Source organism: Pelecanus crispus, chromosome 5 (genome assembly GCF_030463565.1).
Source record: "Pelecanus crispus isolate bPelCri1 chromosome 5, bPelCri1.pri, whole genome shotgun sequence".
Classification (NCBI taxonomy): Eukaryota; Metazoa; Chordata; class Aves; order Pelecaniformes; family Pelecanidae; genus Pelecanus; species Pelecanus crispus.
The window spans coordinates 2277002-2304823 of NC_134647.1; the positions used below are offsets into that span (position 1 = coordinate 2277002).

At 40.1% G+C, this 27822-nt stretch overlaps 1 protein-coding gene across 3 annotated transcripts; it reads left to right on the forward strand.

The window, feature by feature from the left end:
- STAM2 (signal transducing adaptor molecule 2) lies at window positions 1–27822 on the forward strand. 3 transcript variants are annotated; one of them, XM_075711412.1, is made up of 14 exons: window positions 1–56; window positions 9362–9446; window positions 12449–12524; window positions 12738–12833; window positions 15656–15802; window positions 17441–17510; window positions 18235–18421; window positions 19270–19364; window positions 20106–20188; window positions 20357–20444; window positions 21253–21307; window positions 21995–22148; window positions 23639–23808; window positions 24039–27822. In XM_075711412.1, exons 1-14 carry the CDS (start codon window positions 17–19, stop codon window positions 24268–24270), a joined length of 1578 nt encoding a protein of 525 aa, XP_075567527.1. In that variant the 5' UTR covers window positions 1–16; the 3' UTR covers window positions 24271–27822. The 3 variants fall into 3 exon arrangements, with proteins under 3 accessions (XP_075567527.1, XP_075567529.1, XP_075567530.1); XM_075711414.1 differs by having other exon boundaries at window positions 12449–12523; window positions 12719–12833; XM_075711415.1 differs by lacking the exon at window positions 1–56 and adding an exon at window positions 9854–9948 and having other exon boundaries at window positions 9409–9446.

Consider the following 27822-nt stretch of genomic DNA (forward strand, 5'->3'; position numbering starts at 1 on the left):
GCCGGGCGCTGCCGAGATGCCGCTCTTCGCCCCCAACCCCTTCGAGCAGGACGTGGGTGAGCGAGCGGGACGGCGGGGCGCGGGGAGGCCGGGCGGCGGCGGCTGGGCCCGGGTGGCCGGGAACGGCGGCTGGGCCCGGGTGGCCGGGAACGGCGGCCTCGGCCCCGTCCTCCGCCCCGGGGCTCCTGAGGGAGGAAGAGTAGCGAGGGCCGGCGGTGGGAGCCGCGGTTTCGGGCCTGCTCGGTGAGCAGCCGGGCCCCGCGGCGCTGGCAGCTGCTGGCAGTCCCGCCGCCGAGCTTCAGGGGAAAACGGCCGCGCCGTCCGTGACGGGATCCCGGGCAGCCCGCGCTCCGTGCCGCCGGCCCTGCCCGCCTTCCCGGCTCTCTGACAGCGGCGGGGCCTCCGCAGAGGAGCGGGGCCGGTCGGGTGCTCCAGCACGGCGGGCTCGGGCTCTGTCGCGTCCCCTTTACGCTCAGCGGTTTAAGGAAGTGTTTTGTGGCCGGTCATGCCGTGACTTCTGAAGTTTTACATCTGCGGCGTGTCTTTGAGGTGCCTTGTTCCCTCCTGCCTTTCACGGTACGTCGCTCAGGTTGCTAGGTTTCGGTGGAGTTACGTGGTATGTTAAGCTTGTCATCTTGGTTATGCTCAAGGGTGTAAACCGACTCAATGTCAGCAGGGCCCCATTTTTATGCCTCTTTCGGTAGCTGATCCTAAGGCATCGTCCAGCGCCTGATTTGGGGGCATCAAGTTGCGCCTGCGCTGGCATTTCTGCCCATTACAAAGCCATGAGGCAACTTGGGCTGGAGTTGGTGCCATCGATGGGATGAGTGATGACTCAGTTATTTTGTTTTGGGCTTCTGCTCTGTCTTGCACTTTCTCGAGCATCAAACTTGCCCTGTGTGTTCCTTTTTTAGGGTTTTTTTTGCCTTTTTTTTTTTTTTAAACAATACCTATTCTGAATCAAAGCACTGGAAAAAGAATTAAATTAAGCTAGACACTAAAGTCAGATTTACGTTTCTTGTTATACGGGAATTTTAGGTAAGAGAAGAATTAGCATTCTTGGGTTTTTTGTCAAAGCCAGGGGTGTATACAGATGCAGCAGGTTGTTGTGAGTGCTCGTATTACCACACTATCTCTTTTTTGTTAAGTTGCACTGTTTTCTCAATGCATCTGCAAATTTTGTGTAATAAAAGCATTCTCTTTCTTCTTGATCTTCTCACAAACCGTCATGAGATTTTTAATATTGAGCTATGGTTGAAATGAAAGTAGAAACTCACCAGACCAGCTACACATAGTCAAGTTATTTCAAATACCTTGTGAAGTTGTGTGTGTGTTTTGCCAGACTTGCCTTTCACGTGGCTGTAGCTAATGTGTTTGCTCAAGTGAAGACGTGAAGACGTTGTGAACTGGGGACTCTCACAGCTGGGCAGAATTCTTTGGCAAACCTAAATGCTTCAAGAACTTCAAGACTATAGTGTTACAAAAGTGGCAGTCTGTTCACTTGTAGTTTCTTAAATTTTGCCTTATATACGGTGAGCGTAACTGTCTGCACTTAACTACAATTGAAGAAGTGCAACAGAATAGGAACTTTGTAATTATTGAGGCTAAATCTTGCAGTCCCTTGCCAGGAGAAACTTCTGTTTGCCATTAGGAGTTTTTTTAAAAGTTGCTAATCCATTGTAAATTAGACCATCCAGAATATCAAATTATCAAATGTGGATGGTCTATACTTTAACTAGTAGTATTTACCTGAGTGTTTTTTCACACTTTTAATATGCATCTGTCAAGATTTAACTTTTTTTACATTCTGTTTTCTTTTTCATTTAAAAAAGAAAAAAGGTACATACCAAGAAAATAGTTGAGCCCATGATGCTGCTGCAAAGGAGAGATCCTTTTCCATGGTCCCATCCACCTAGGATTTTTTTGTTTGGTTGGTTGGTTCACCACTGAGCTGACCCAACTCTTTTTGGCAGAAAGCTAATTTTCCAGAACAAAGTATTTGGCTTGTGACTTGGATCGTCTATGAAGGTGATGAGTTTGGAAGTTTGGGGACTTGAATCTGCTCAGCAAAGGCTGTGGAATGGCAGTGAAAAAGAGGAGCAGGACGCCCCTGCAAAGGTTAATGGGAGGAACAGGACCCCGCTTTTGTTAACAGCAAGCAAGGAGGTTGATGCAGCTCGCTCTCTCCAGACCACACATCTAGTACTGCTCTTTTCTTGGGGCACCTTTAGAACATGTAGATAAACACTCTTTTGCTTTGCCACAGCTGTTTTTACTTTCCTGGTTCTAAACCTGTATGTTTGCTTTTCAGCAGAGCTGTGCAGAGTCTTAATTCCTTGGCATCTGCTTTGGTTGCTTTGTATATAGTTGCATGTCGCAAGATTAACCTATGGAATAGTGTTTTAGAGGAGTGTGGTTTCTTTCCTCTGTTTTCCTTATTGAGAGGATACCCTAAAACTTCAGGTCTTTAGAGTGTTAGAAGATTTTTAATGTCCTGTCTAAATCTATTCCTGGTTAGTTCATATGCACTTGCTGTTTTCCCAGCGTTGTCCTTCCTCTTAAATAACCTTCATCTCTGAAGTAGTTGCTCCTTCAGTAGAGAACAAACCTATTCCCTTTCATCTTTTGTTTAGTTAGCCTTCTTGCATGAGATTGTTGACATGATCAAGGGAGTAGGAAGTATTTTTTTGCGTAGTTTGACTGGCATCCAGAATTGTGCACTGTATCATGGATCGCTTATAACTTGTCTGATAGTATTTCCTGTTTCCTTGTGCTTTGCTGAAATGTTTACCTGGCATGTTTCATTCTAGGATTGTATTTGGCTTTTTGTGGCTGCCTTACCTTGGTGGCCTGTGTCCTCTTGTGCTAGGACTTGGCGTACACGTCATCCTCCTCTTGTTTCCAACTGCTGAGCACCTTGTTTCTAGGAGAATCTTTTATTGACCCTAACTGAAGTTGCATTTTGTCCTACTGTTACCTTTCTCTGCCTAATCCAGTCCTCAAGGGTTTACATTTCCCCTTACGTTACGTTTTAGCCTTTCCTTTTATTGATGATACCTTCCAACTTTCCGCTAGCTTCCCTGTAAGACCCTTACCCTTGCTGTCAGTGTCATCCAGGATATACTAATACTGATTTCAAGACTGATTTTTGAGGCATTCGGGGAGTAAACTCTCCCCACCCTCATTAGAGTCCTTTATATTACTTTTAGAGTGATCCAAGAATTGCAGTTAGTAACTCGCATGTGGCATCCTATGGAATGTTTCTCTGCAACTGGAACAGACAACCAATGTTAGATTAGCTGCTTTCTGTTACAATTCACCACGTTTCCCCTTCATTTCTCAGTTTGTAATAATTCCTGTCTTCAACGTTTGTTCTAAAATCTTGCAAATGTTTGAGGACAAGCTAATTGAGGGGGGGGGGGAAGGGGGTTGTTTCTTGGGTGTTTCTTTTTTTCTTGAAAAGTAGGGACAGTATTTTCCAGTCTTCAGTCCGTGGCTGTATCTTGATTTGAGGGATTAAAATTCCTAAATTCTGAGCCTGCAATTTTATGACATTTCGTGCTCATTTTTGAGATTATTACTGGTCTGCTCCCCCACCCCTGCCTTGATTATTTCTTTAATATATCATAGCCTCACTTTTTTTTTAATTATATTATGAGGGATGTTTTGTTATACAATATGTGACTGTTGGTAACTTTCATTATTAGGGTGCTTTCCAGGCTCTAGAATACAAGCCTCTGTTAATCCCTCCCCAGTCTTTACAATGCTTTTCTTGTAGTTTGCAGATTGTTTGACAAATGGAATTGTTTGCTTTTCAGGTTATTGACTCAATGAAACAAAATGTCAGACTCGCTTTTGAAGCAAAAATTGTATCTCAAATAGCCTTCTCAGTGAACTGGATTTACATTGCAAAAAGTTATTACAATATTTCACTTTGATCCAATTTTTTTAGAATATAATATTCAGTGACATGAATAGGGACCTGGGGTCATTACAAGTAGGGTTGCCTTTTCAGCAAGGACCAAGTGGACTATGCAGTGTTACAGGAAATGCAAGTCATATGACCATAGTGTCATCATGTCTATAATCACTAATTATCTCCAAACTAGAAATCTGTAATTTGGCTATACAAAGACAAGGCAAACAAATGAGGGTGTGTGGCATAAAATTTCTGGTTTTCATCCATGTGGTTCTGCTTTATCTTCTGCAAAACGGCAGTCTAGAGTAGGCCTCTTTTTTTTTTTTTTTTTTTTTTTTTTGTCTTTCACTTTTCATATAGGAACTCTGTCTTTACATACTTAGAATGGCTCTGTGTAAAAGTTGAAATACTTACGTGCAGGCAGGATTTTATTTCACATAGCTTTGTGGGGCAAATTAGTCTCTAGAAAATTTTTATTTTAGTGATCACAGTCTTTAGCAAATGCCATATCAAATCGAAAAGTTCTTTGTGCTAAATCAGTGCTTGAGTGCTTGCTTTCTCTCTGTTTCTAGCATGCAAATTGACACGGGGGAAAAATGTTATGTTCTAGGGGTTTTTTTTTGTTGTTGGTTTTTTTTTTTTAAGTGACATATTATTTAGCATTGTTGGCCAGCTTGGCTCAAGGGAATTCAGGACTGAAATAACAAAATATTTTGCAAGTTCGAAGGTCGTATGTGCTAGGCAGCATAGAGGTAGAGCTGTCATCAGACCAGGATTGCTGATTTTGCCATGTCAAATGTTAAATGGGATATAGATTTCCAGCAGAGGCGGTCAGTGAGAGATTTGTGTTGTGTCACATTGTGACACACTTTTGGTAGGAATCAAAGTGTCATGTTGGCACAACATCTCTTGGCAGAGATTTCCGCAGAACTTTTGGGGTGCTCGTATCATGCTTGGGGGGTCCTGGGGGCTGTGAGGTTCCCGTAATTCCCTTTCTCTTCTTCCTTTCGTGTTCATATAGGTATTTTAAGATTCCCTCAGTTGCTCATGCTGTTTTCCTTGCTGCTTGTTATTGTGAGTATAGACAGATCCTAGACATATCTGCAGAATTCTTAGTGTTGTATCGGAAATGGGGCGCGTTCCTTTCGCATTTGCAAACCCGAGGGATCCCAGTGCTGGTTGTGCGTTGCTGGAAATGCAGCAGGCCTCGAGAGAGGTGCTGTGTGAAAGCTGCAAGGTGTGGAGGCTGCGAGCTCTGCGTGGTGTTTCCAGGCCTGTAAGAGCGAACGTGCAGCAGCGCACTTAATTACGAAAGCAGATCTTTGACATTGTGCCAGGATCTTCAGAGACTGAGGACTTGATGTTTGAAAAGATGTTTTCAGGGATGCTTTTGAGGATTGCCATGTGTTACCCCGTTGCAGTCCTCGTAGTATTTTTTTTCCTCCTGTCTTTTGGTGTTATTTATGTGTATTACCCATGCCTTTCTTGTGAAAAGGGGGAAAAGAACTAGTGTAGTTAGGCTGGAAAGGGTGACGTCCAGCTTTGCTTGCAGATGCAGCAGCCCTTCTGGATATTGTGTGGTAGAGGGAGGATCCTGCAAAACTTGACTTTAGCATGCCACGGTGAAGCATTACCTTCTTTTCTGGAAGAGCTGGTGACAGTGTTTTAAGGCAGTAGTTTGCCAAGCATTTCTTCTTTTGGCAGTACTATCAGTAAACAGTTCCTGTCCCCTTCCCAGCTACTCATTTTAGTGCTATCTCCTCTCTTGTGTTGGCATAGTTTTTCGTGCAGCTGCATGGCAAATCAGATCAGGGAACTGCTCCAGTTAAAAATGATTAATTGTGATTTTTGAATTCTTTGTGGAATTTTAAAAATATACCAAGCAGCAATAAAAAGAAACGTATTTTGCTTTTATCGTTATTTCTATAAAAGTAAGCTCAAGTCTAGTGTTCATTCATTAATTGGAGGACGACAGAGTATAAGTCATAGCATTTTTTTTTAAAGTTTTTATTCTCTTAGCACCAAGAAAATCTTGGAAAATGCATCCTCCCGCATCTGTTTCTTCTGATCAAAGTCCATGTCTCGGCATCTGTGAAGTAGTTCTCCTTCAAGATTATTCTTCAGCTGGAGCCCGTGTTAAGCAAAAAAACAGATGCTGTTAAATTTGTCATGCTGGCAGGGAAGAAAACTTCAAAAGTTGTAAGAGTTTGCCATAGGGCAGCCTCCATATTCTCACCGGGACCACATCCACTCCTCGAACAGGCTGCGTAGATACAAGAGGAGGGAGTTTGCATTCAATATGCCTCCGTGTATGAACATGCTGGCTGGGGGAGAGGAGGAAAAGCATGGGAGCTGTGAGTAAGTAGTGCTAAGCATTATGGTAGCTATGCTGGTCTCCAAGGTGTAGAAGGTGTGGAGTTGAAAACTTCTCAGTGAAGCCTGGTAAACATTAAGCCTTCCTGTCGACAGTGGAAGAGTTCATCAGGATAGCGTGGGACATCTTCTGTCATGGCAGGCAAAGCTGATCGTGATTTCCTGTAAGTGTCCAGGAAAACTTCAATATATCCCCTGGCAAGCGCTTTTGAGTCTTTTGTAGAGGACAAAAGTGACGCCTGTGTCTACGTAACGAACACCGTAAAGGGAGGAGAGGTGCTGATGCATCCCGGCAGGCTGAAGGAGCTGGAGCTCCACCGAGCTGCACCGCTGCACTTGTTTTACCCTGTTCCTTACCTGGCACCCTTTGTGGGGACCTTCCTGGATCTGTATGACAGCATGTACAAAGCGAGGGGCTTGGTTTCGCAGTGTTTACCCTGCAGGGTCAGTTTACAAGCTTGCATATGGCTTGTAAACAGAGTAATTTTAAACTTTCTATGTATTTTTGTCCAAGTAACTATTTCGGTTGGTTTCGTTGTTGTGATATTTTACATGAGAGTACTTTTTACTAGCAAATCAGATAGGTGTGTCCTCTCAAAGCATCTTATATGTATTTTGTGGATGCAATTATGGTTTTTTACATAACTTCTCCAAAAGTAAATTACCTGATTTGATTTGTTTCCCATTTTAAAAGGAGAGTAGTGGAGGGAAAGAGAAGGGAGTGTAGGAAGAGGAAAGTTTGGAGGTCTGGGTTTGGGGTTTTTGGAGCGTATGAAACGATAAACAAAGCCTAAAAGGATGACAGTGCCTCTCTTGAGGCTTGCTTCACTGGTTGTGCCCACCTGTATCAAAGTACTGCGGTGTCTCAGCTGAGCTTGCATCCTCCCGGGTCCGTGGGCATTGCTGAGACCTGGAAGAGCCCAAGTGCAGCGTTGGTCACTGCTGTTTGTGGCCGTTTATGGTTCTGAAGGCTTGGGTGTGAAACACAACCTCAGTTTTTCTTGGCTTCTGCGCCTTTTTGTTGACCTACGGCCATTTCTTACTGTTTTCTATTAGCTGCTCTCTCTCTGCTTGTGGAAGAGGGGCACTTGCAGAAAGAGGCATCTCTGAAATATTCCAGGAGTTTCAGGGGGCAGATGGGTTTCAGATCAGGCTGACACCAGGCAGTGGGATTAAATAATGTGCCCGGCCTGTTTTATAGGCATTGGTGCTAGTTGTCATTGGGGGGCCGGCTTCATACACATGACTGATGGCTGCTGTCATTTGATGAGGTGGATTAATTTGACTGACAAGTTTGGATGGGAGGATTCGCACCACTGGGGATGGAGACGTGCAAGGAGATGCTTTCAAAAAGCAGTTTTAGCTGGCAGAGCTTCATAGGAAACATCAGGCTGAAGTTGTGTGCACCAGACATTGTGTTACGCTGTTCTTTTGGGATTGTTCAGTACTTAGGGTTCACGTATCCAGGAAATGTGCGTATGGGGGTTGTTTTGGTTTGGTGGGGTTTTTTTAAATAAACTGAATGTTAAAGTGTTTTAACTTGCGGGAGCTCGTTTATTTTCAAGAACAAGCAATGAATTTTGTGTTAGTATCCTAAAAATATTGATGTACTTAAAATTTAACAACTATGTCCTTTCTGGGTAAGTTTTTAAGATGACTTGTGCTGTAGGAACACGCTTTCAACACAGTATTTGCTTCCCTTAAATAGTCTAAGCTTGCGCAGATAACCTATGGCCAAAACTGCAAATTTCCATTGCTCCTTCTCGGTCTGCTTTTACATCTGTAACAAAAGGGGTTTTAGGGGCCCTGTTGGCTGCTACGCTTGCGTTTTCTTTGTGGAAGCCATTCTGCTGAGCTAGCCTGAGTATTGTTGCAACTTTTAACTGCGAAACTAAGTAGTGAAACCGATTATCAGAGAAGATGCTTAATTGCGCACATGAAATTGGGTTTATCCTCCAGTAGTATTGCTGTCAGCAAATCTTGTAATTTTGGAACAGCTGCTATCACAGAACACCATCACATCAACAGTGAGTGACCGTTATGTTCTGCTTCAGTCTACTAAATAGTCTCTAAAATACTCGTTCCCAAAGGGATTTAGTGGCTTCTCTTACCAAAGTAAAATTCTGTAAAAGTACTGATTATGATATTGCTGCGATTATGAAGTGCATTCTAGTGGGATTAATATCTAGCATAAAAATCTAAAAGCACTTATCTTTGAACTGAGTTAAAATATTAAATTGGCAGGTTAAAATTAAATCCTAAGGCAGCAAATGCAATGTGTAAAATATTTAATTTGCTGTTTATAAGCTATTTTAGTAGAACTGTAATATTTGCATGTGATTAAAATAACATGGCTCTAATAAAAACTTGAAACGAAAGCACAAATAAATAACATTAAGCCTTATCAGTTAATATATAGAACGATATGCTGCAAATATTAATTAGGGATGCATTCTTTCGACAGAGCAATCTGGTTTTTGTTGCCCCCTCTGTGTTCTTTATTAATCCTTCCATGCCATTTATTTTTCTTAACACTTGCTGTGGCATTTAGTTTTCCTGAAAAGTCTAGTAGAAAAAAATACTTTAGTAAGTGTGTCAAATGAGGAGATGGCTTTCCTTTAGAGTCCTAAAGAGATTCTTTTTCTTGGTGGTGGGGTTTTTTGGTTTTTTTTTTTTTCCCTTGGAACATCCATGTGAAATACTTAATGGCATGCAAATGTTAGAAGACCTTGAGCAAACTCTAAACTAGGGCTATGACTTAAACCTGGAGTAACTAAACAACGGTACGAAGCAGTTTCTTTGTCATCATGTACAACATTACACTTCAAGAGCTGGTTCTATTTTGGGATCTTTTAAATACTTATCACATCTGTGTAGCACAGTCCAGTGCTGAAAACCGTACATAACACTTTACAAGATAGCAAGAATTACACTGATCTGCAGAAGACACTGCCTCTTAATATTTTGTACGTGGAGTCTTTTTTTCTGGTATGACTGAGACAGTGTTCCTTGAGTAGAATCTGGACTTATGAGGGCATTACACTTAATCAATCTTGTTTTTCTTTCTAGAAAAGGCTACAAATGAATGTAACACCAGTGAGGACTGGGGTCTTATTATGGATATATGTGACAAAGTTGGAAGTACTCCTAATGGGTAAGCTGTGTCTCAGCATTACAACATGTAATTTCATGTTCATGTGAAGAAGAATGCTGGTTCAGAGAGAACGCGTCTCAAAATGCTCAGTGTAGTCAGCTACGCAGAAAGTGCTACCAATCTGACAGGTCTGCAAGCTCTACAGATACATGTAGTTGGCTTTAAAATTCTTTGAAAGAAATGTTCCAACAGCATTTCGAGTAGAGCAATTTGTATATGCTGAGTGCATTCCAATTTTTATGGAGTTTTGCACAGTAGACCAAGTTATTCATATTTAATGATCTTGCATAAATTTCGAGAAGCAACTGTGCCAGTAGGAAAAAGTGAACTAGTTTCTTTGCAGAAAATTATCTAGCTGGGACAGTTAGCTATTTATGATGAGAAATTTGTCTGTGTTTATCCATTAGGAGGAATGGGACTGACGGAGGAGAAAAGGGGAAAAAATGGGGACCAAAACACAGATCAGTTTGAATCAGTTTAGCCTGAGTGGTAATACTGAAATGTGAGTGGTAGTTCAATGATCTGATAATGGCCAAAAGTATTTGCTGAATTTTAAGGTAACCTTTTTGAGTGATAAAATGTTTTAAATTTTGAAGTAAACCTGAATTAGTGCATAGGCTGAATTCTTAAGTGATCTTAGAATTTTTATCAGTTACATGTAACGTTTAAGATTACTACACTGAGAAAGTTCTTTCTGTATTAATTACCTCCCACAGGGAATAATAGCAAATCTATTTAATCTGGGAATCTTTAGTCCTTAAGAAAAAAAGTGTAGAATGTCCTTTGAATCCTTTCTTAAAAATCTGGGGTTTTTTTAGTGCCAAAATACTTTTGTAGAGGGGACTTTTAAATCTGCTTGTTTTGGGGGGAGGGAGATTGTAAACAATTTAGGGTGGGGTTTTTTTTGTAATTACACATCCAAAATATATAACTACATATATAAAATACGTAAGTAAATCTTAATATATATTCTGTATATACAATAAAATCCTAAATTCTGAATTTTAAATGCCACTATTGCTAGCATATTTTCCTTCAGTTTTGTGTAGTTTTCTTCCCTCCTGCCCTTCGCTAAGAGCAGTCTTCTGAAAATAAGAAATACTGTTACCTACCCTTAAACAAATATATAGCTTAACAACAAGTATGTTGACTTTGTTGGATTGTTTGTATATTAACTGTGACCAAATGTACTCAATATTAGGCCTAACCCTGTACTTCTCTGACTACGCATGCATCACCAATTAACTCAGCACGGTAGGGCTGGAGTAGCAAACCAGAGCGGTTGTACCGAAGCCACTGCAATCATCCAATTTGCAGCTCAGGGTGGTTTTTTTTCCCCCTTCAGAACAGGTTTAATCTCTTCTCCTAAACTTAACATCCACACCAGAATTGGTCCAAATTTGTCTGCAGATCCTGTCGCTGACTCTGGTGGCTCCTTGAGAGGTTGGCGCACATTTGGTGTGCACAGAGGAGCTTCTGGCTTAGTTTCTTCCAAAATGAAATTAATTTGTGTGCGCAAAACTCTACTGTGAACTAAATGTGCGACATGTGGGAACGATCAGAAAATTTGTTTCAAAACCAGACCACTGATCTAAACCAAAATGTGAATATAGATGCAGTTTATTTTACTGCAGGGGGGTTGGGCTCGATGATCTCTCAAGGTCCCTTCCAACCCAAAGCATTCTATGACTCTATGACTCTATTATCTTGTTTAATTAGCGGCATAAAATCTTTCTCACTACTGTACACACACTATACTGAAACAGACATCTTTTGAAACAAAACCTTGAAGCAAACATCTTTTTTAATGTTAACAGTGAAACAGTTTTGGTTTCAATTCTGCACAGGCTTTTTTTTTTAAGCTTTGCCTCAGGTTGCAATTCCACGATGACTTTAAATTGACAGGAGGGAGAATTTGCATTGAAGAGGGCTGTCAGATATTTCCTCTGGCCCCTTGTGCGATTCCTGGTGAATTTGATCTTGGCAGTGATCTGGCTGAAAACTGAAGTGCTCGGCCAGATCAGTTCCTTGATCCAGGCACTGCAGGACTGCTACAGCCTCGGTCAGGAAGGGAAGGGGGCTGCGTTGCCGGCGGAGGGGACGGTAGGAGTTTGGTCCGCTACTTTCATCAGTGGCTTTCACGTGTGCCTGCCTAAAGGGACCGGGGAACCACAGCCTTGGCGGTGAAGAGCACGGGTTGTTCGAGCCGAGATCGCTAGGCGACGTGGAGACGCGCAGCCTTGTGGAGGCATTTCTGTGCTTCGATAATACAGCAGCTCAAGCACACTGCAAAGTGCTATTAGTTGTAAAGGTGCTGCATCAGCTCTTTACATAGCGATTCTGTGGTTTTAGGGGTTCCAAAATAATAGTGTTAATGAAGCCTTACATATGCTTCAGCCCATGTAGCAGCTATGTGCCTTCAATGCTCATTTTAAGGCTGAAACTCCGTAGTAGAGTAACATTTAGAGTGCTAATCATTATTCTATACTTATCTCAGATTTTGCTGAAACGAATTATAAAATCTTTATGTATCCTTAGTGTCTTGAAAATGGGATCCAAGGGCTGACAACCTGTGAGCACGATTTTTAAATTAAATCCATGCAGACCCTTTACAGTAGCCAGTAAAATAAGCATGTATTTAATCATCACTGCTCCTTTTTCTTTTTTATATGTAGACATTTCTTTCATTGTCTCTTTCAAATGTGTTTCCTCAACTTAATGGTAATCGCTCCCTTTATGGCCTGTCAGCAGTTTTATGGAAATTAATACAAAACACCAGCGTAAAAATGGAGTCTGTTCCAATCCAATACACATCTAAGAACAAACAAGTTGTTACATATTTTTTCCAGACTAGCGCTGGGAAAAGTTTAGGTTAGGTTACTTTTTTTTTTTTCAATAGACCCAGTTTTGTTTGCTTACCCAACTTGAGCATCTGGTATCATTCATGCCGCAGATCAGGTCAGTCACATTGATGACTAATAGTTTCTTTGTTCCTTTTTCAGAGCAAAGGATTGCCTTAAAGCCATCATGAAGAGAGTAAATCATAAAGTTCCCCATGTGGCTTTGCAAGCACTTACAGTGAGTAGACTATCACTATTTTCATAAACCTTTGTATTCTTTTATGTAATGCAGCTATTAAATGTGTACTGATTGATTAATACCTTTGACTTCTACTGAAAATATATAGAGCGTGCATGCTGAACAGGGATTAAATCAAACTCTTTTTATGTATGCTTTTATTTTGGATTATTTTCATTGTTGTCATTTTCACAATTGTCTTTCTGTTGTCAGCTTTTAGGAGCCTGTGTATCAAACTGTGGAAAAATATTTCACTTAGAAGTATGTTCTCGTGATTTTGCTAGTGAAGCTCGAGGTATAATAAATAAGGTAATTTTTTTATAACCTTAAGTAGTGGGGGACAATTATGTTGGTAACTACTTTGTCTCAGCATAGCAAAGATTTGGCAAAACTAGTGTTGTATTTAATATGCATTTTCTAGTTTTGGTGCAATTGCAGGTACTGCTGGCTGTTTGTCTTATCACTGAAATTTGTGTACTTTAATTTTTACTATGAAAATATAATGTATGAAAGAAGTGACAGGCTAATAATACCTACTCCCAATTTTTTCAAAATTGCATGAGCAAGTTTAATTAAAATTTGTGACTCTTCCTAAGCTCGATTAATTCGATAATGGTGAAGGCAGCTTTTCTTGAAGAGAGTTTTTATTTGGCTTGAATGAAATTCATGGGCTGAAGTGCAAAGGGAAAACTGTGAGAAAGTTCAACTACGTTTTTAGAAGGAAAAGGATAAAGTCTTCGGACAACTTAATTTCTAGAGATTCTCAGAACGCTGAATGAGGAGGTAACAAAAAAAGGAAGACCTAAATGGTTAGGGTCAAGCAGCTGATGGGATCTAAATCGGGATGTAATGAATTGAATAAGCAGAAACAGCTTTCCCCTAATTACTGCTCCAGTTGAAGACAAAAATGGCTAATGGGTTAAAAAGAAGTTAGTCTTCAAATATATGGGAGGCCTGGAATCATCAGAGGTGGAGCAAAGCAATTAAGGAAACTAATAAAATTGCTGGGAAGCAAAATGAGTTCACAGCTCTTCTGTTTCTCACTTTGTATGGAAAAATAGGTCTTAAAAGTCCTCCCCTTTGTTCCCATTAGCTGTGGTCCATTCTGAAATAGAACATTGACCTTCATGGTCTGACAGCTCTCGTGGATGTAAAACCAAACCTTTAATCCCACTGAAGAATGGTCTACTGGAGCATCATTTATTTTGTTGTTGGGAAATCCTTACATTTTACCCACGTCCCTGGCCCACTTGGAGGAATAATCTTCAGAGGACAGATAAAATTGTACTTTCTCCCTTTTCTCCAAAAGAAAATCAGTTCAGACACGTGTAACAAATGCCTTTGTGCTGATACTGAGCCTATCAAGCTACAGCTCTTCAATTAAATGCATGCTTGAGCCCAAGCTTGTCAACGTTCTTACTGTTCAGCATAAGTTTACATGTGAGGCGCAGGCTTACAGTGTGATCTGAACTACGCTCAAATGAGAAATCCTGGCCGCACACCGCATTTGTGCGGTCCCAGGCTCTTATCCAGACAAGCCAGGTGAAACAGATGTAGGTGAGCCCAGCAGCCCCAGAACCCTTATTCACCCGCAAGCATCCTGAGGTTAATTTGGATGCTTTGGGTTCAAACTACAGTCTTTCCATCAACTGTCAACAAAACCAGAAAGCGTACGGAGTCTGAAGTGCTTTGCTCCATGTTTTACCCTCGTAGTGCTGGCATGACCTTCACCTCTATTAGCTGCTCTATTGAAGAGTTGTTCGTTTTGCTCCAGTAAATTTTTAAGGCTATTACATGATTACAGGATTAACAGCAGCTGATGTTTAATGTGTCTGAGGTACACTCTGAAGGGTATTCTTTAGCCATACGGTAGAGTAATACATGACTCTGACCTGCTTTTCCGAAAGTGGATTATCACTTCGGGTGAGGTTGTTAGCACATAAAATTTGCAGTGCTGAATGAAATCAGTGGTCCTGTGTGGATTTAGAGTAGCTGTAAATCCTGTGGATGAGAGTGGAGGAAGGGGAGCTGTAGAGGCTCTTTCATGCGGGAAGCTAGAGAAGAATGCGGGAGCCAGAGGAATTGCAGGCAGAGCGTGAACTCGATCTTGGTTTGCCCCCACCGCAAGGAAGTATCTTCCCTTACCTGACTGTGTCCTTGTACGTCAGCTCCTAGTTCAGGAGCTAATAATATAAACTGTCCCATGAACTGGGTGGCACTACATAATGAATAATGCATAATTCCTTCTTGTGAGAGAATCTGAATCAGGGAGACGTACATACTTATGTACATACAGCGATGGTACAAAGATCAGTTTTTTGTGAGATCCTATCACCTGAGAAGTCAACAGGGAGAAACGTGTTCTGGCACTTGAGGAGAAGACAGCAGAGGTCATAAAAGGTAGGGAAGAGGTATTGTCTTGTACGGAAAGACAGTATCTTATAGTAGACCAACTTACGTGGCTGGGAGGGGAATAACAATGCAAATTAGAAGTAATGAAGAGAAAATTGAGGTGAAATGGAGGGTAACTAACATAGGGGTGTGGAAAAGTAGGGGTAAGTGTGGTAGATAGCCTGACTTTCTCCAAAACTATTGAGGTGGAAACATGGCCAATGTTTGAAAAGTCATTTTCTTTTAATCAGTCTTTTTCCTTAGCCATTCCTTAACCACCTACAATTGACTCCACTAAAATAAAAGCAGCATAGGTAGGTGAGCTGCCTGCAAGATCTAAGCTTTGGCTGCGCAAGAGAATTTGCCTCAGAGGACTGCTGTAAGGGTTGAAGGAGCCCGGATTTAAAATAACCAGTTGTTTGGTAGAATCAGGGAAATCTGAACTGCCTGCAGTCTGTTGCTGCATTGGGGTAATGGTGTTGGAAACAGCTATGCCAGCTTTCCAATGAAAGGATGATGTTCCAGAAGCTAAGCATGCTGTCTGTGATAGCAGAATCATTGTATAAAAGACCATATATTCTGGGCTCTGTTTCCCAAATTTTCTTAACCAAGACAGTTATTAATTATTGAGGATATTTCTAGTAAAATTGTTTTGGTAACAAAGTTTTACCAAGGGGGAACAACTGTTTCTGTTCATTTTGAGGTACAAGCATCCCTTTCTATGCAATTTTGTCTTCTAGGCTCATCCAAAAGTATGTGAAAAGCTAAAAGCTCTAATGGTGGAGTGGTCGGAAGAATTTCAGAAAGACCCGCAGTGTAGCTTAATATCTGCAACTATTAAATCTTTAAAAGAAGAAGGTGTAACTTTTCCTGCAGCTGGATCGCAGGTAAAAGCTGATTTGGGACACATGGTACTGTTAGGGTCGCTGTTCCTGGCAGTGAACAAAATGAAAAGCTGTCCAAAGGAGATCTTTTGTGCTTTTGATCGGAGGAGAGCAGGATTCTGTTTTGGCTGCCTCCTTATGCTGAGGTTCACTTCTGTTCATTCTGTGTTTTTATGTCCTTGCCTTCCTAAGAAAAGTAAGAACAGACTAAAGGCTATTTCATGATGCCCTTATGAGCTGTTCCATTTTAGATCCTTCTTTTCTTCTGATCATTTTTAGAGCTTCATTGAGCTGTCACCACGTTAAAGTGAAGCAATTCCACACCCACACTTTGTACTTGGTGTTTCATGGTTCTAATTGCTGACTTGGAGCACATACCTTCATTTTTTCTTCAGAGTCTCACAAAACAAAGGGCAATATCTGGAATTGAGACATGGTCTGTGCTATGCTTCCCTTTTCCAAGTCCCCATTTCTTGTTCATGCAGTTACCTGTCCATGTCAGGAATTGTCCTGGCTCTGCAGTAGGTGGGGTGCTCCGATCCCTAACTCACCCTTTGTATTTTCCTGCTGGTGGTGTATATGCCTGATCTTCTAGCTGGCAGATACGATGACAGGTGGGGGTTTTCTGTGCTTTGTTATTGATATGCTTCTAAATATTTCCCTGTTAATTATGAGTCAGGTGAAGATCAGTGCTGAAAATTAGAACTACAGCTTCTATTACATATTCCTTACATGAAGTTTACTTTTCTCTATATTAAACACAGAGGGGTTTTTTACTTTTACAGTCTTTCCTTCCTCCACAAAGATGTTTTCACTTCTAAATGTAGGATATGTGTTAAAACATATGGCAGTAACATGGAAGATCTAGAATACTGGCAACCAATTATGCCTCCTTTCCTACAAATACATATAAAATGACATCTTGATGTTTTTACCTCATACACTTCACTTCAAACAAGCAAAGCTGAGGTTTATGATTTTTTGGTGCACTTGTACAGAATTGTTTTCCAGGACCATGGGTAACTCCTAGACACGCCTAGGGTCTGAAACTGGGTTCTTCATTCCTCATATGTGTGAGAAGACTTCCTTGTCGGACTGAAAACTCCCAAGAATGATTTCAGTATGCTGTTACGGAGACTCCTGTTATTTAAGTCGGCAGCTCCCAACTTGATGTGCATTTGCTCTTCCTTCCCACTGTCCCACCAGCAGAGATAGAGGGTGGCTTTTTGCTCTGAGACCTCCCTTTTCAGCAAGTCCAGCTGCTGCTTAATAACTTGGGTCTTTGCAGATGTAGGACTCCAAAGAGCTTTTCTTCCCTTTTGAAGAGAGGGCAAAGGTGGAATGAGTAGTCTTACTTTAATAAATGAGACTAAAATAATTATTTAAATGAGATCAGTTATTTAAATTAGATCTGATTATTTATTTTACTTTGTTCCTTGCTGAAAACAAAAGAAAATCTGCATGAGATTCTGAAAAGTGGTAATTCTTTTCTTCTGGAAGGTCATCTTGATTCAGTAATGAAATGCTACAGTAAGGCAGCTAACCAGGAACAACTTATTACTAATTTTTTAAAGTGTATAATTATAGAGCTTTCTTTTTCATTTGTAACCTGAACTTACTCTATTGTTAATACATTTGCAGGCAACCACAAATGCTGCTAAGAATGGTTCATCATTAAGTAAAAACAAAGAAGATGAAGATATAGCTAAAGGTAAATTGCTAGTCACAGCCTTGCGTTAGACTTGTACTCTAGAAGTTTTGTTAAAATGCACGGAAATAGGAAATTGTACTCTCTTCTGCTGCATTGAATTGAAAACAAGGGCACAGCAGGTTGGGAACTAATACACTGTATCATTCAAAATGGTATGAAGGTGTTTTCCTTGTGGATTGATATATTCTTCCCCATCACGTAGCCATTAGCATTGTTTTGTGATAGCTTTCCAGAGAGCTGGGTCTTCTGTACCCACATGTTTTATTTTAGCCTTCATCTTGATGCTTTAAAAAAAAGTCAGAACACTTACACGTTTTATTCTTTCTCCTCTTTCTTGGATATAGTTACTGTTGTTCAGATGTCATAGTGAAGAATTCATCAGTATTTCTGATCGTGCTAATGATGCTACTGACATTAGTAATGTGTGAGCTGCTTCAAGTAGTGGCACGTACCACGAAAAGCAGAGGTTTTTTTAAATGTTTCATAACTCATGCATGATGATGTCTTCTAATGCTGTTGCAGGGCAGAGTAAAGCTGTTGAAATGTGAAATACGGCTAGTAGTTGGGAGCAAAGATTTTAAACTTAAAATATTAAAGAAGTAGATACAGACCATGTTTATAATATAGCAATAAATATTATTTTTATTAGGAAAGCAAACTGCCTTTGTATACAGGGATAAAATATACAAACCTTTTTTTTCTCTCCCCTCTCCCCTAATTGTAGCTATCGAATTGTCTTTGCAAGAGCAGAAACAGCAACAAATGGAAACTAAATCCTTGTACCCATCTGCAGAAATTCAGCAAAACAATCAGAACTCAAGGAAGGTGCGAGCTCTGTATGACTTTGAAGCCGTCGAGGATAATGAGCTCACCTTTAAAAGTGGAGAAATTATTTTTGTTTTGGATGACAGGTATAATATATCCAATGGAGGTGCCTTTATTCCAGAACTGTTGTTTTCTTAGGATAGCAATTTTTTTCTGTGATGCTTTTTTCCCCACAGAAGTGTATATTGTCACTCTAGCCTCCCTCAAATCCCTTTATCTTCCACTATTCTTTCCATACCCCAAGTTTTTGACCTCAAGTCATTTTTGGTGCAGGGAGAACCTCATTGTGTTACGTTGGGTATTTCACGCCATGGTGTAGGTCCAGTTTGTTTGTAGTTTTTAAGATTAATGTTAGTTGGTTGTAACATATGTCATAAGAATATACATACACATTACAGTGCTCAATTCCAGCTACTTCCAGAAATTGTTAAATTTCTGGCTATCAAGCATCATGTTTACTAAGAATAAAACTGAAGAAAAAATACTTAAGATAATTATTGTTGTTATCACCATTGACCCAACGATAGCTAAGAAGCAGAACTTCCTCCTAATGCTGTTCTAATTTAATAGACTGTGACAGACCAATTCTGTTTCTAAAGTTAGTCCCCACTTGCGTACTTCTTATAAACTTTTAGATGATGGGCCATCATCTAATAAATCTAAAGAATTGAAGAGTTGTGTTAAATTTTGAGCGATTGCTACTGAATGATTTTTACTTCCCCCGATCCCTCCTCTTCTCCTCCCCCGCCGTCTGCCCCAGCTCCTGTCTTTGGCTTTGCTGCTAACCTCTTCAAATGTTCTCCTTTGCCTTTGTTGTCGGATACACAGGGCAGCGGCGTATTAGAAAGCGCAGGTTTTCTGTCCAAAGCCCAAAATATGTCGCTGACGCTAGCATTAATGTTCAGAGTTTTGTAATACATCTTTATTTCCCCAGTGACACCAATTGGTGGAAAGGTGAAAATCATAGAGGAGTAGGACTGTTTCCATCTAATTTTGTGACTTCTGACTTAAATGTGGAACCTGAGGCAGGTAAGTTAGCTACTAAAAGCTGATACATTATTTTAGAAAGCTGGCCTTCTGGTAGAACTACTCATTAGCCCATCAGCAAAATAATTTCCTGAAATCAGCCCAAGGAAAGAATTGAGAGAGAAATCCTGCCCTTGTTTCAAACAAGAAAGCAAGCATATACCACTGTTGTAGCTCACTTCAACGATTTCTATCTTCCGATTCTCTTCTAAGTTGTTATCTTTTTCCTATTACAGAAATTCAGTTCAATTTGCCATAATTCTTTTTCAGTAACATATTACATATGAATCCAGTAATTTGCCATTGGAAATATCAAAGTCTCTTTTCAGACATCAGATTTAGTATAGAATAACATTCATACCCATGTCAGTGGTTTGTAAGAATCATATTGTTAGCTTTATTCATGCTCATGATACCAGAATAAATCTTAACACTTAGGACTTGGCTGAAAGGAACCATACGTGTGCTGGAGATGTTTTTAGATGTAATATGACTCACGAGTCTTTCCCTTGCTGAGCCTAGGTTCATAATCAGGCTAACAGCCCAAAGGAAGCAGCTTGTCAGAACGTCCGTTCTAGGCAAACCTGTTTTCCCTTCTCTAATGTGCTAGGTGCATTGCTGCTTGAAGTACTTATTCACATTTCTCTTATCATTTAAAGATATGATGGCAAGCAAGGAGCAAATGTGTATTTTAAGTTAGCATAGTAACACAACTGCAGAAAGTAACTAATATTTTTCTTTCAGCAACTGTGGATAAAAATTCTGTTCCTGAGGATACTACAGAAGAAATTAAGAAATCAGAACCTGAGCCAGTTTATATAGATGAGGTATGCAGTCACTTTCAATATAAAACAATTGCTGCGATTTTACATTTGTTACTGAATGTTAGCGGATAATTCTTTTTATATACAGAACTTTTTTTTTTATTTGAAAATTAAAACAGTCTCTGCTATGCTTCAGAAATAACTGTTCTTAATCTTCTCTTCACCTTTCAGGATAAGATGGATAAAACACTGCAGGTACTTCAGAGTATAGATCCTACAGATTTAAAGCTTGATTCTCCAGATCTTCTAGACTCAGAAGGTACTTTGAGCATAAATTAGCTAGTTTTCATATTTCTTCTCACAATTACCTTTTGTGGATTGAGCTGGTGATTCTTCTGTATTTATTTTAAGCTTAGAGAAACCTAGTAATGTGCTGTAGAATAGCTTATTTCACAGTGGGAGCGTGGGGCTATAGGTATAACTCTAAATTTTCTAGTAGTTGCCAAGCCAACTCCGTGTTTAGCAGAGTAATTTGCATAACTTCCGCTAGTGTACAGTGCCTGATGCTTGCAAGATCCATCCACCTATCAAAACTCTGCTTGAAATAAGCAATTAATTTTGTGTCAAAATTCCTCCAAAATACTGCTGGCTAGGAGGGGAGAGGAAGTTCAGTGCACTTAAGAGCCCGTTAGTTCAAGGTGTGTATTAACAATTGAGCGTACATTAAAAAAGGAGTGTTCCTAGAATGGAAAAAGTGAAGGTAAAGGAAGCTTTACAGTACCACTGATCTGGCTGGGTTCACAGGCGGTCTAGGTTAGATATTCCAGTAAGAGACAAAAGTCGTAGGACTTCCACAGTGGAAGCAGAAATGCAAAATTTCCCATGTTTTTCATCAGTAGTCTTTTGTTTGAGAGGGTAGAGGGAACGAGGAGAGAGGATGACAAAGTAGAATGACGGAAGTATTTTTCTTCTCTGTTTGGGCTGGCGGAACGGGACACACATGATAACAAGGTGCACTCTCCAATTTTGTATGCTATTTTAGTGTACTTGGACAAAGTATTTTTTGGCTGCGTTTAAACTTTTAATTGTGCAAGACATTAACTAGCTTGACACTTTTGTCTTCACAGATGTTTGTCAACAGATGGGTCCAATGATAGATGAAAAGCTAGAAGAGATAGATAGGTGAGCCATAACATAGCTTCTGCATTATTTACTAGGATTTACTTCAAATTGTGCAGTTGGGTTTTTTGGGGTTTTTTGTTGGGTTTTTTTTTTCGGTACTTTGTCTTTCATCTCCCAAGCTAGAAAATCTTGCAAGAAAGAAATTTGGACAATTCTACCTTTATTTTTTAACACTTAGGTACCGAAGTCCCAGGGCGTGTGCTAAGATTTGATTGCTGCTCTCCAGAACTTACGGCATAAGTTACTGGGTGCATTTTATATTAACACTTTCTGACTGTAGCCTTTTGCACTCTGTCTGGAGCTTGGTATTTTCAGTCCGCTGCTGACTCTCCTCCATGACAGGAGAATCCATTCAACGCTATCTTCACCTCTTCCCCTTTAGACTCCTAGGGATATTTGAGGGTGAAAAGAAAAGCTAACTAGCACCTGTGGAGCTGCTTGCCTTACTGCAGCTGGGGACGAATAGTTGTTCACCACTTGGACCCTCCTTCCAGTCCCATTGCTGTAAGAAACAGAATGGCAATTTTGCAATCTCGATGTGTAACAAATTGACCGTCTGCCTTTTAAGTTGGTTTTTTTTTTTTTCCTTGCATATTCAAAACTGTTTAATGAACCACTCTTACTTTTTACCATCTAACACTAGATGTTAGAGAAACTTAGCATCTGCACATATTTGTTTTGAAACAGAAAACATTCAGAATTATCAGAATTGAATGTGAAAGTTCTAGAAGCTCTGGAGCTCTATAACAAACTGATGAATGAAACACCGATGTACTCAGCCTACTCAAAACTCCACCATCCTGCACAATACCCGCCTACATCTTCTGGCGTTTCAGTGCAGGTCAGTACTCCTTTCTGGAAATAGAGACTTTCCTAATATAGATTTCTATTTAAAAAGATGACAGCAAAAATGAAGTGTGCGCTTTCTTGCTAGCCTACGAACAATCTGACATTGCCTGGTGACTTTTTATAGCCTTTAGAATAAATTACCATTTATGCAGTAGAACGGAGTACTTTGATTTGCCGCTACCTGCTTGTACAATAAGGTACAGTTGTTAAATTTGCTCTACTTAACAGAAGGATACTGTATTGCAAATACTAAAAGATGCCTTCCATTATTAATTTTTTTACAGTTAGAATTTCAGCAGCTTGGTGGATATTCTTGCTGTGAGTCATGTCCTCAGTCTTAAAGTAAAATGTTACCTTCTTGTCTAATAGCGGGGATGTGAGTGAACTTTAATATTAGCACGTTAATCATGAGCGCAGTGTACTTTTTCTAAATATAGAAACACTGGTCTGGTTTTAGCTGTCTTTTTTTTTTTCCTTAAGAAATGAACACGTTGTATTAGGGGGTGTCACAGCTCAGAACTGCTTTGCAGTCTCTCTAATGGGCCATATTGATGTTTTAAGAAAACAAAAATGGAGGAGAAAAAGATTTTTAAAGATCCTTTTTGGAGAAAGCATAGAACGAGTGTTTTTACTTTAAGTGACTTCTACTTTAATGTTAATTGTTCAGTGGGAAAAGAATAGTTGCCATAGCAACTGCTAGATCTGAAAATATGTCAGTTAAAAGCAATTCCATGTCCTTAACTGCTGCTAGCGATGGAAAATTCATTATATTTGGAGGTTAAAAAGTAATTTAAGCCAAAAGGCAACTGGAGTTTACTGTTTCTTCCAAGATGCATGCTTCCAGCGGTGGAAAAGACAAGATAACACCAACCATGCTGCGCTTAACGCAAAACCAATGAGCAGCATAGACTTCTGTAGCCTAAGCATGTTACACCACCTGTTCTGTCTGAATTTTGAGTAAAGACTTGCACTATCTTAAACCAGAAATACAAGGAACGAAAGTTGCTGCTTTCCTTTTGCGTTTTAGTCTTAGAATATTCCTATGTTTTAATTTCCAGAATGTGTTTAAAGAACAAATCTCATATGGTGCCCATCTTCCTACTCAAGTCGGTGCATCAAAATACATAAGGATTGAACATTTTAAAGAAGAGGCAAATTAGAGAGAAAGAAATAAGGTTTCTGGGAGGGGCGGCTGTCTTGTATGTGATACATGAGGTGGTTCTTTCAGATATTGAGCACTGACCTTGTTAGCAGTGCATTTCTGGAAAAGGTACCTTCTGATGAAATAAAGGATGCCTATTTAAAACGTGTTATGAGAAGGTACACGTTTTGGTTTTAGAACCTTGTTGGAAAAATTCGTTGATGTTCATTCAGCCTTTGAACCCTAACGTATGTGTTCATTGTAGCGGTATTCTGTGCCACATTTGCTGCTACTTAATTGAAAATAAAAGGTATACAATTATTATTATTTTTTATTTACAGTCATATCCTGTACAGCCACCTGGTGGAAACTACATGATCCAGGGTGTTCACCAAGTCACCATTTCCCCAGGTTACAGCCTAGGACCTGATCAGATGGGGCAGTTGAGGTCTCTGCCTCAAAGTATAAATTCTTCTGGAGCAACTCAGCCAGCTCAAGCTGCATATTTAAGGTATCGCTTCAGCAGACTCTTAGATCACCTTCTTCCTGATGGTACTTTTACTGCTTTGTCTGGAGGTTGTGTGTTCTAGGGATGTTTACAATGACACGTAATACTGGTTTTGGTCATTTTGGAAATACACAGATCGCTTTTGGGCTAAGCAATATTCTTATTTGCAAATCTGCTCATCGGATAAATAGACCCGAGCTTGTCAGAATTAGATTTGTTTCGTTTTGTTACAGCCCAGGACCGGATTCTGTGTTAAACCAGACGTACGTGAACCAGAACCCTGGCCTTCCGTCGGTGGCCAGCACAGCTGCTTACCCCCAGCAGCAGATGGGCATGTCAGTGGATATGTCGGCTTACCAGAATAGCACGTCGAGTTTGCCTCAAGGACCAGGTTATCCCGTGGCAGTTCCCGCTCATTCCGTTCTACAGCAACAAACAAATTACCATCAACAGCCTCTCCTTTAAAAACAAACCAGCTCATGTTTCTGAATTAATGAATAAAGGTTGCCTGACCTAATGATTTTTATCAATACCTGTCACGGATGTCAAAATACATTTTCCTTTTTAAATAACCCAACTTACTGCATTAGGGTGATGCAGATGATCAGACCCGATTGTTAAGCATTTGCATAGATAGCTTGAACTAGATTAGCTGATGGTTTAAAATAATTTCAGATTACTCTGAGCCCTTGTTTCAGTGGTTTCAAGAAACGCCATTTGTGAATCTTAAGTTAAAAGATTGTCCAAAAATAATTTTCTTTTCAATGTGTTTATGAAAACTTAAGGATGCTTAATCATTGTTACGCATTGTTCTCATCATGCACTGCCTCCTCTGGTGTCTTACTATAATCTTTCTATCCAAGTGGCTTTAGAGAATCTGTGCGGATTTAGAGGCCACCTTTTCTCTGCGCTGCTGTAGCGAGCTTTACAATATGATGTGCACTGCGTAATTGGAACAACTGCATGAGCTCAGCAGATGACAGCTGGAAGAGAAAATGATTTGCTATCGTGACAGTGAGGACCATGTACCTACAGAAGTATGAGAAATGAGATTTTTTAGTGCTGCCTGTTAGATTTTTGGGATGCTACAGAGAACTTCGGATGTGTTTCTTGTGAAGAAAACAGGTGGGGTTTTGCTAGAACTCGCTTGCGTCTTTTGGCAGAGGTGGTACCGCAAGCACAATTCTCCTCTGCAAAAGCAGGCAAGGGCTGCTCCCAGCTGACTGTGTGGGCACTCTGTGGATACAAAGTGCTGAGCCAGAAACCTGTACAGAATCTCTTTTCTTTTCCTTTTTGGATGTATTTAGAAGTGAAGGAGTATTGCAGTTCCTTGTGGTAAAGGAGGGGCTCAAGAATGTTTGACGCTTAAGACTGTGAGAAGCTGCCTTGTTCCCTTTCCAGTGGGGAGCTGGCTGGAACAGGAATTGTCTTTGTGGGACCAGGGGGTTCTTGCCTCTCTTGGATTTCCTTTCTCTGTCACCATTTCCACGTCTAAATAAACGCCGATTACAGCCAGAGAAACTCTTAAACCACGTGAAAAAGGTGTACTTAACGCACTGTCTGTATAGGCAGAGTACACGTGCTTTGGCAGTGGGATCGTGCTCCTCATTTAATACAAGGAGCGGCTGCATATTGAACGTGACAGACGTGTCTTTAGAAAAGGAATTGCCTTGGAACTGTGGAAGCGTAGCATTTGGTGGCTAAGAAAAGAAATCAAAGATTTTCTTCCCTGATGCACTTTTTTAATGGGTGGGGTTTGTAGGAGAGGAGCAGAGGAGCTGAATTCTTTCAGGAATGTGGGATTTCTTTCTTTCGTTGTTTCAACCTCTGAAAAACACCACTTTGTTCTCCTCCTGTTTACCTACTCACTTTAGCATAGTCATATTTATACCTGTTTTAACAATTTTATGATGAGTAATAATCTTTAGGTTGGGAAAATAATGGAAGCAAATCGCTGATAAAACCGTCTTGATTAAACACCTGAAACTCCCGAATGTCTAAATAAGTATGTTTGGAGCATGAATTTTCTACCAAATGAGAACTATCAGGTTGTAGACTGTTGTTGTGTAATACAAACCGCCCTTCGCTCAGCGCCACCTCCATTTCCTTTACATTTTATTTAATTATTTAGTATCATGACCTTATTCGTTTGCAGCCTCATGCTTATGCAATAAGGTAGTCAGTACCTGCTCATAAAATCAGTTTTCTACTTAATTTTGTGCAATCGGAAGGAAGCTTTTGTCTTTCCTTTTGATGTGACTTTAATTTGTCTTTATTCCTTCCCCTTGGAGTAGTTAAGTATAAATAACACGAGTTGCAATACTGAAGTATTTTGATAACTTGTTCCTTGCGTTCTTCAAGAAGAATAATTAACTTCAATGCTGCTGTTCAAAGTTCTTATTGTTTGGAGATTTTTTTTGTAAGAGTTTACTTTGTTCCGAGTTGGTATGTAGTCAAACTAAATAAACCTTGCTATCATTGATACAGATTCTCCATGTTTGTTAGTAAACTGAGATTAAGGTAGGGATTTTTATTGGATTCAAAACTTTGGTCCAGCAGAAATATTGAGTATCTTGAATTGAGATGGCTAGGCAGATGGGATTTGATTATGTTCAGTTAATTATTAAATATAAATAATGTATATACTCATTTGTCTGAGATTTTCTACACAGCTACATATATGCATACTGTTAAAGCCTGAAATTTTATAAAAGCAGGATTTGTCACTCTGTCATCTCTTATATTCCTAATTCTGTGATATGCAACTTGTAGATAGTGTAAAATAATTTAATTATTATTAAAATAGTGTATTTAGAGGGTTTTGGTGTTAATAGGATCTGGTTTTTCTCTTCGTACTTCTATACATGATCATATTTATTTTCAAGGCCTGATTGTAACTGAACATGCTGCCAAAGGATTTCTCTAACTTCAGATTTCTACATTAGATTTCTACCTACCTATAGGTTTTATATCAGGAATCAACAGTAGATAACTTCTGCTTTTTCGTATAAACTCTTCATGGTTAATGTAGAAATTTGTGCGACTTTATAATGAGCATTTTCTTGTAATATGTTTCATGGGTGTTGAAAATACCAATACTAGAGAAATTTTCGTCTAGTATGAGTTGGCAACCTGTTATGTCTAAGTTATCGTCGGCTGACAGCAGCGATGGAATTTGTCTGTAATATCACCACGCAGAGACGTGTTTTGAGAAATTGTGGTCTTTCACCCAGGTGTGACAAATGCACTGCCTGTTTCATTTGGTACAGAATTTACAATACTAAAAAAAAAAAAAAAAATCAGATTGTTTCTGTAACAAGCAAACCTTAAAAACAATGTTCTGTGCTCGTTTTACTTTAGGCTTTGTTCATAGATGTTCATGGACTTGTGGAACAGTGGAATTCTTTCGAAGGCTGTCCCTCAGAAACGAGAGCCGAGTGGGACATGGCTGCAGCTGCAATCTCTTACAGGAATTATTTTCTGATAGGAAGACTTTTTTTTTTTCCTCCCCCCCTTATTTTAATCTATGCATCTTTTCTAAGAAACAATAGGCACTACTCTTGCTTACATTGAACACTGTGATGGATCTGTTGAATGAACGAATAACTTTTTAGAATTGATGGCTCTTACCAGTTAAATTTTACGTGAAGCTGACTCAAACTGTTTTGAATTGGTGCAAATGAAAAATGAAGGAAAGGAGCGACAGCTGGGGCAGGTTCTGAGCACGTCTGAGCTTTCCCGGCGCCGCTCCCTGCACCGGCACCGCAGCACCGTCGGTCGGCCAGCGAGCGATCCGGCACCACCGCTCTGGATTCGGACCAAGGTCCTACTTCTGTTTTGTGCGGGGGTTAAGGTGAACGCGTGCTGGGTAACAGTCGTGTCGCAGTTCTTCCAGAAAATTGTCTTAAAGAGTTGCAGTATTAAGAAGAGGGGATCCGTTTTACTGGAATATCTGTTTGGCCTCCTGTCTGCAGTATGTGTGCATCACCTTGTGTGAATAAAACAAAGTTTGTTTAA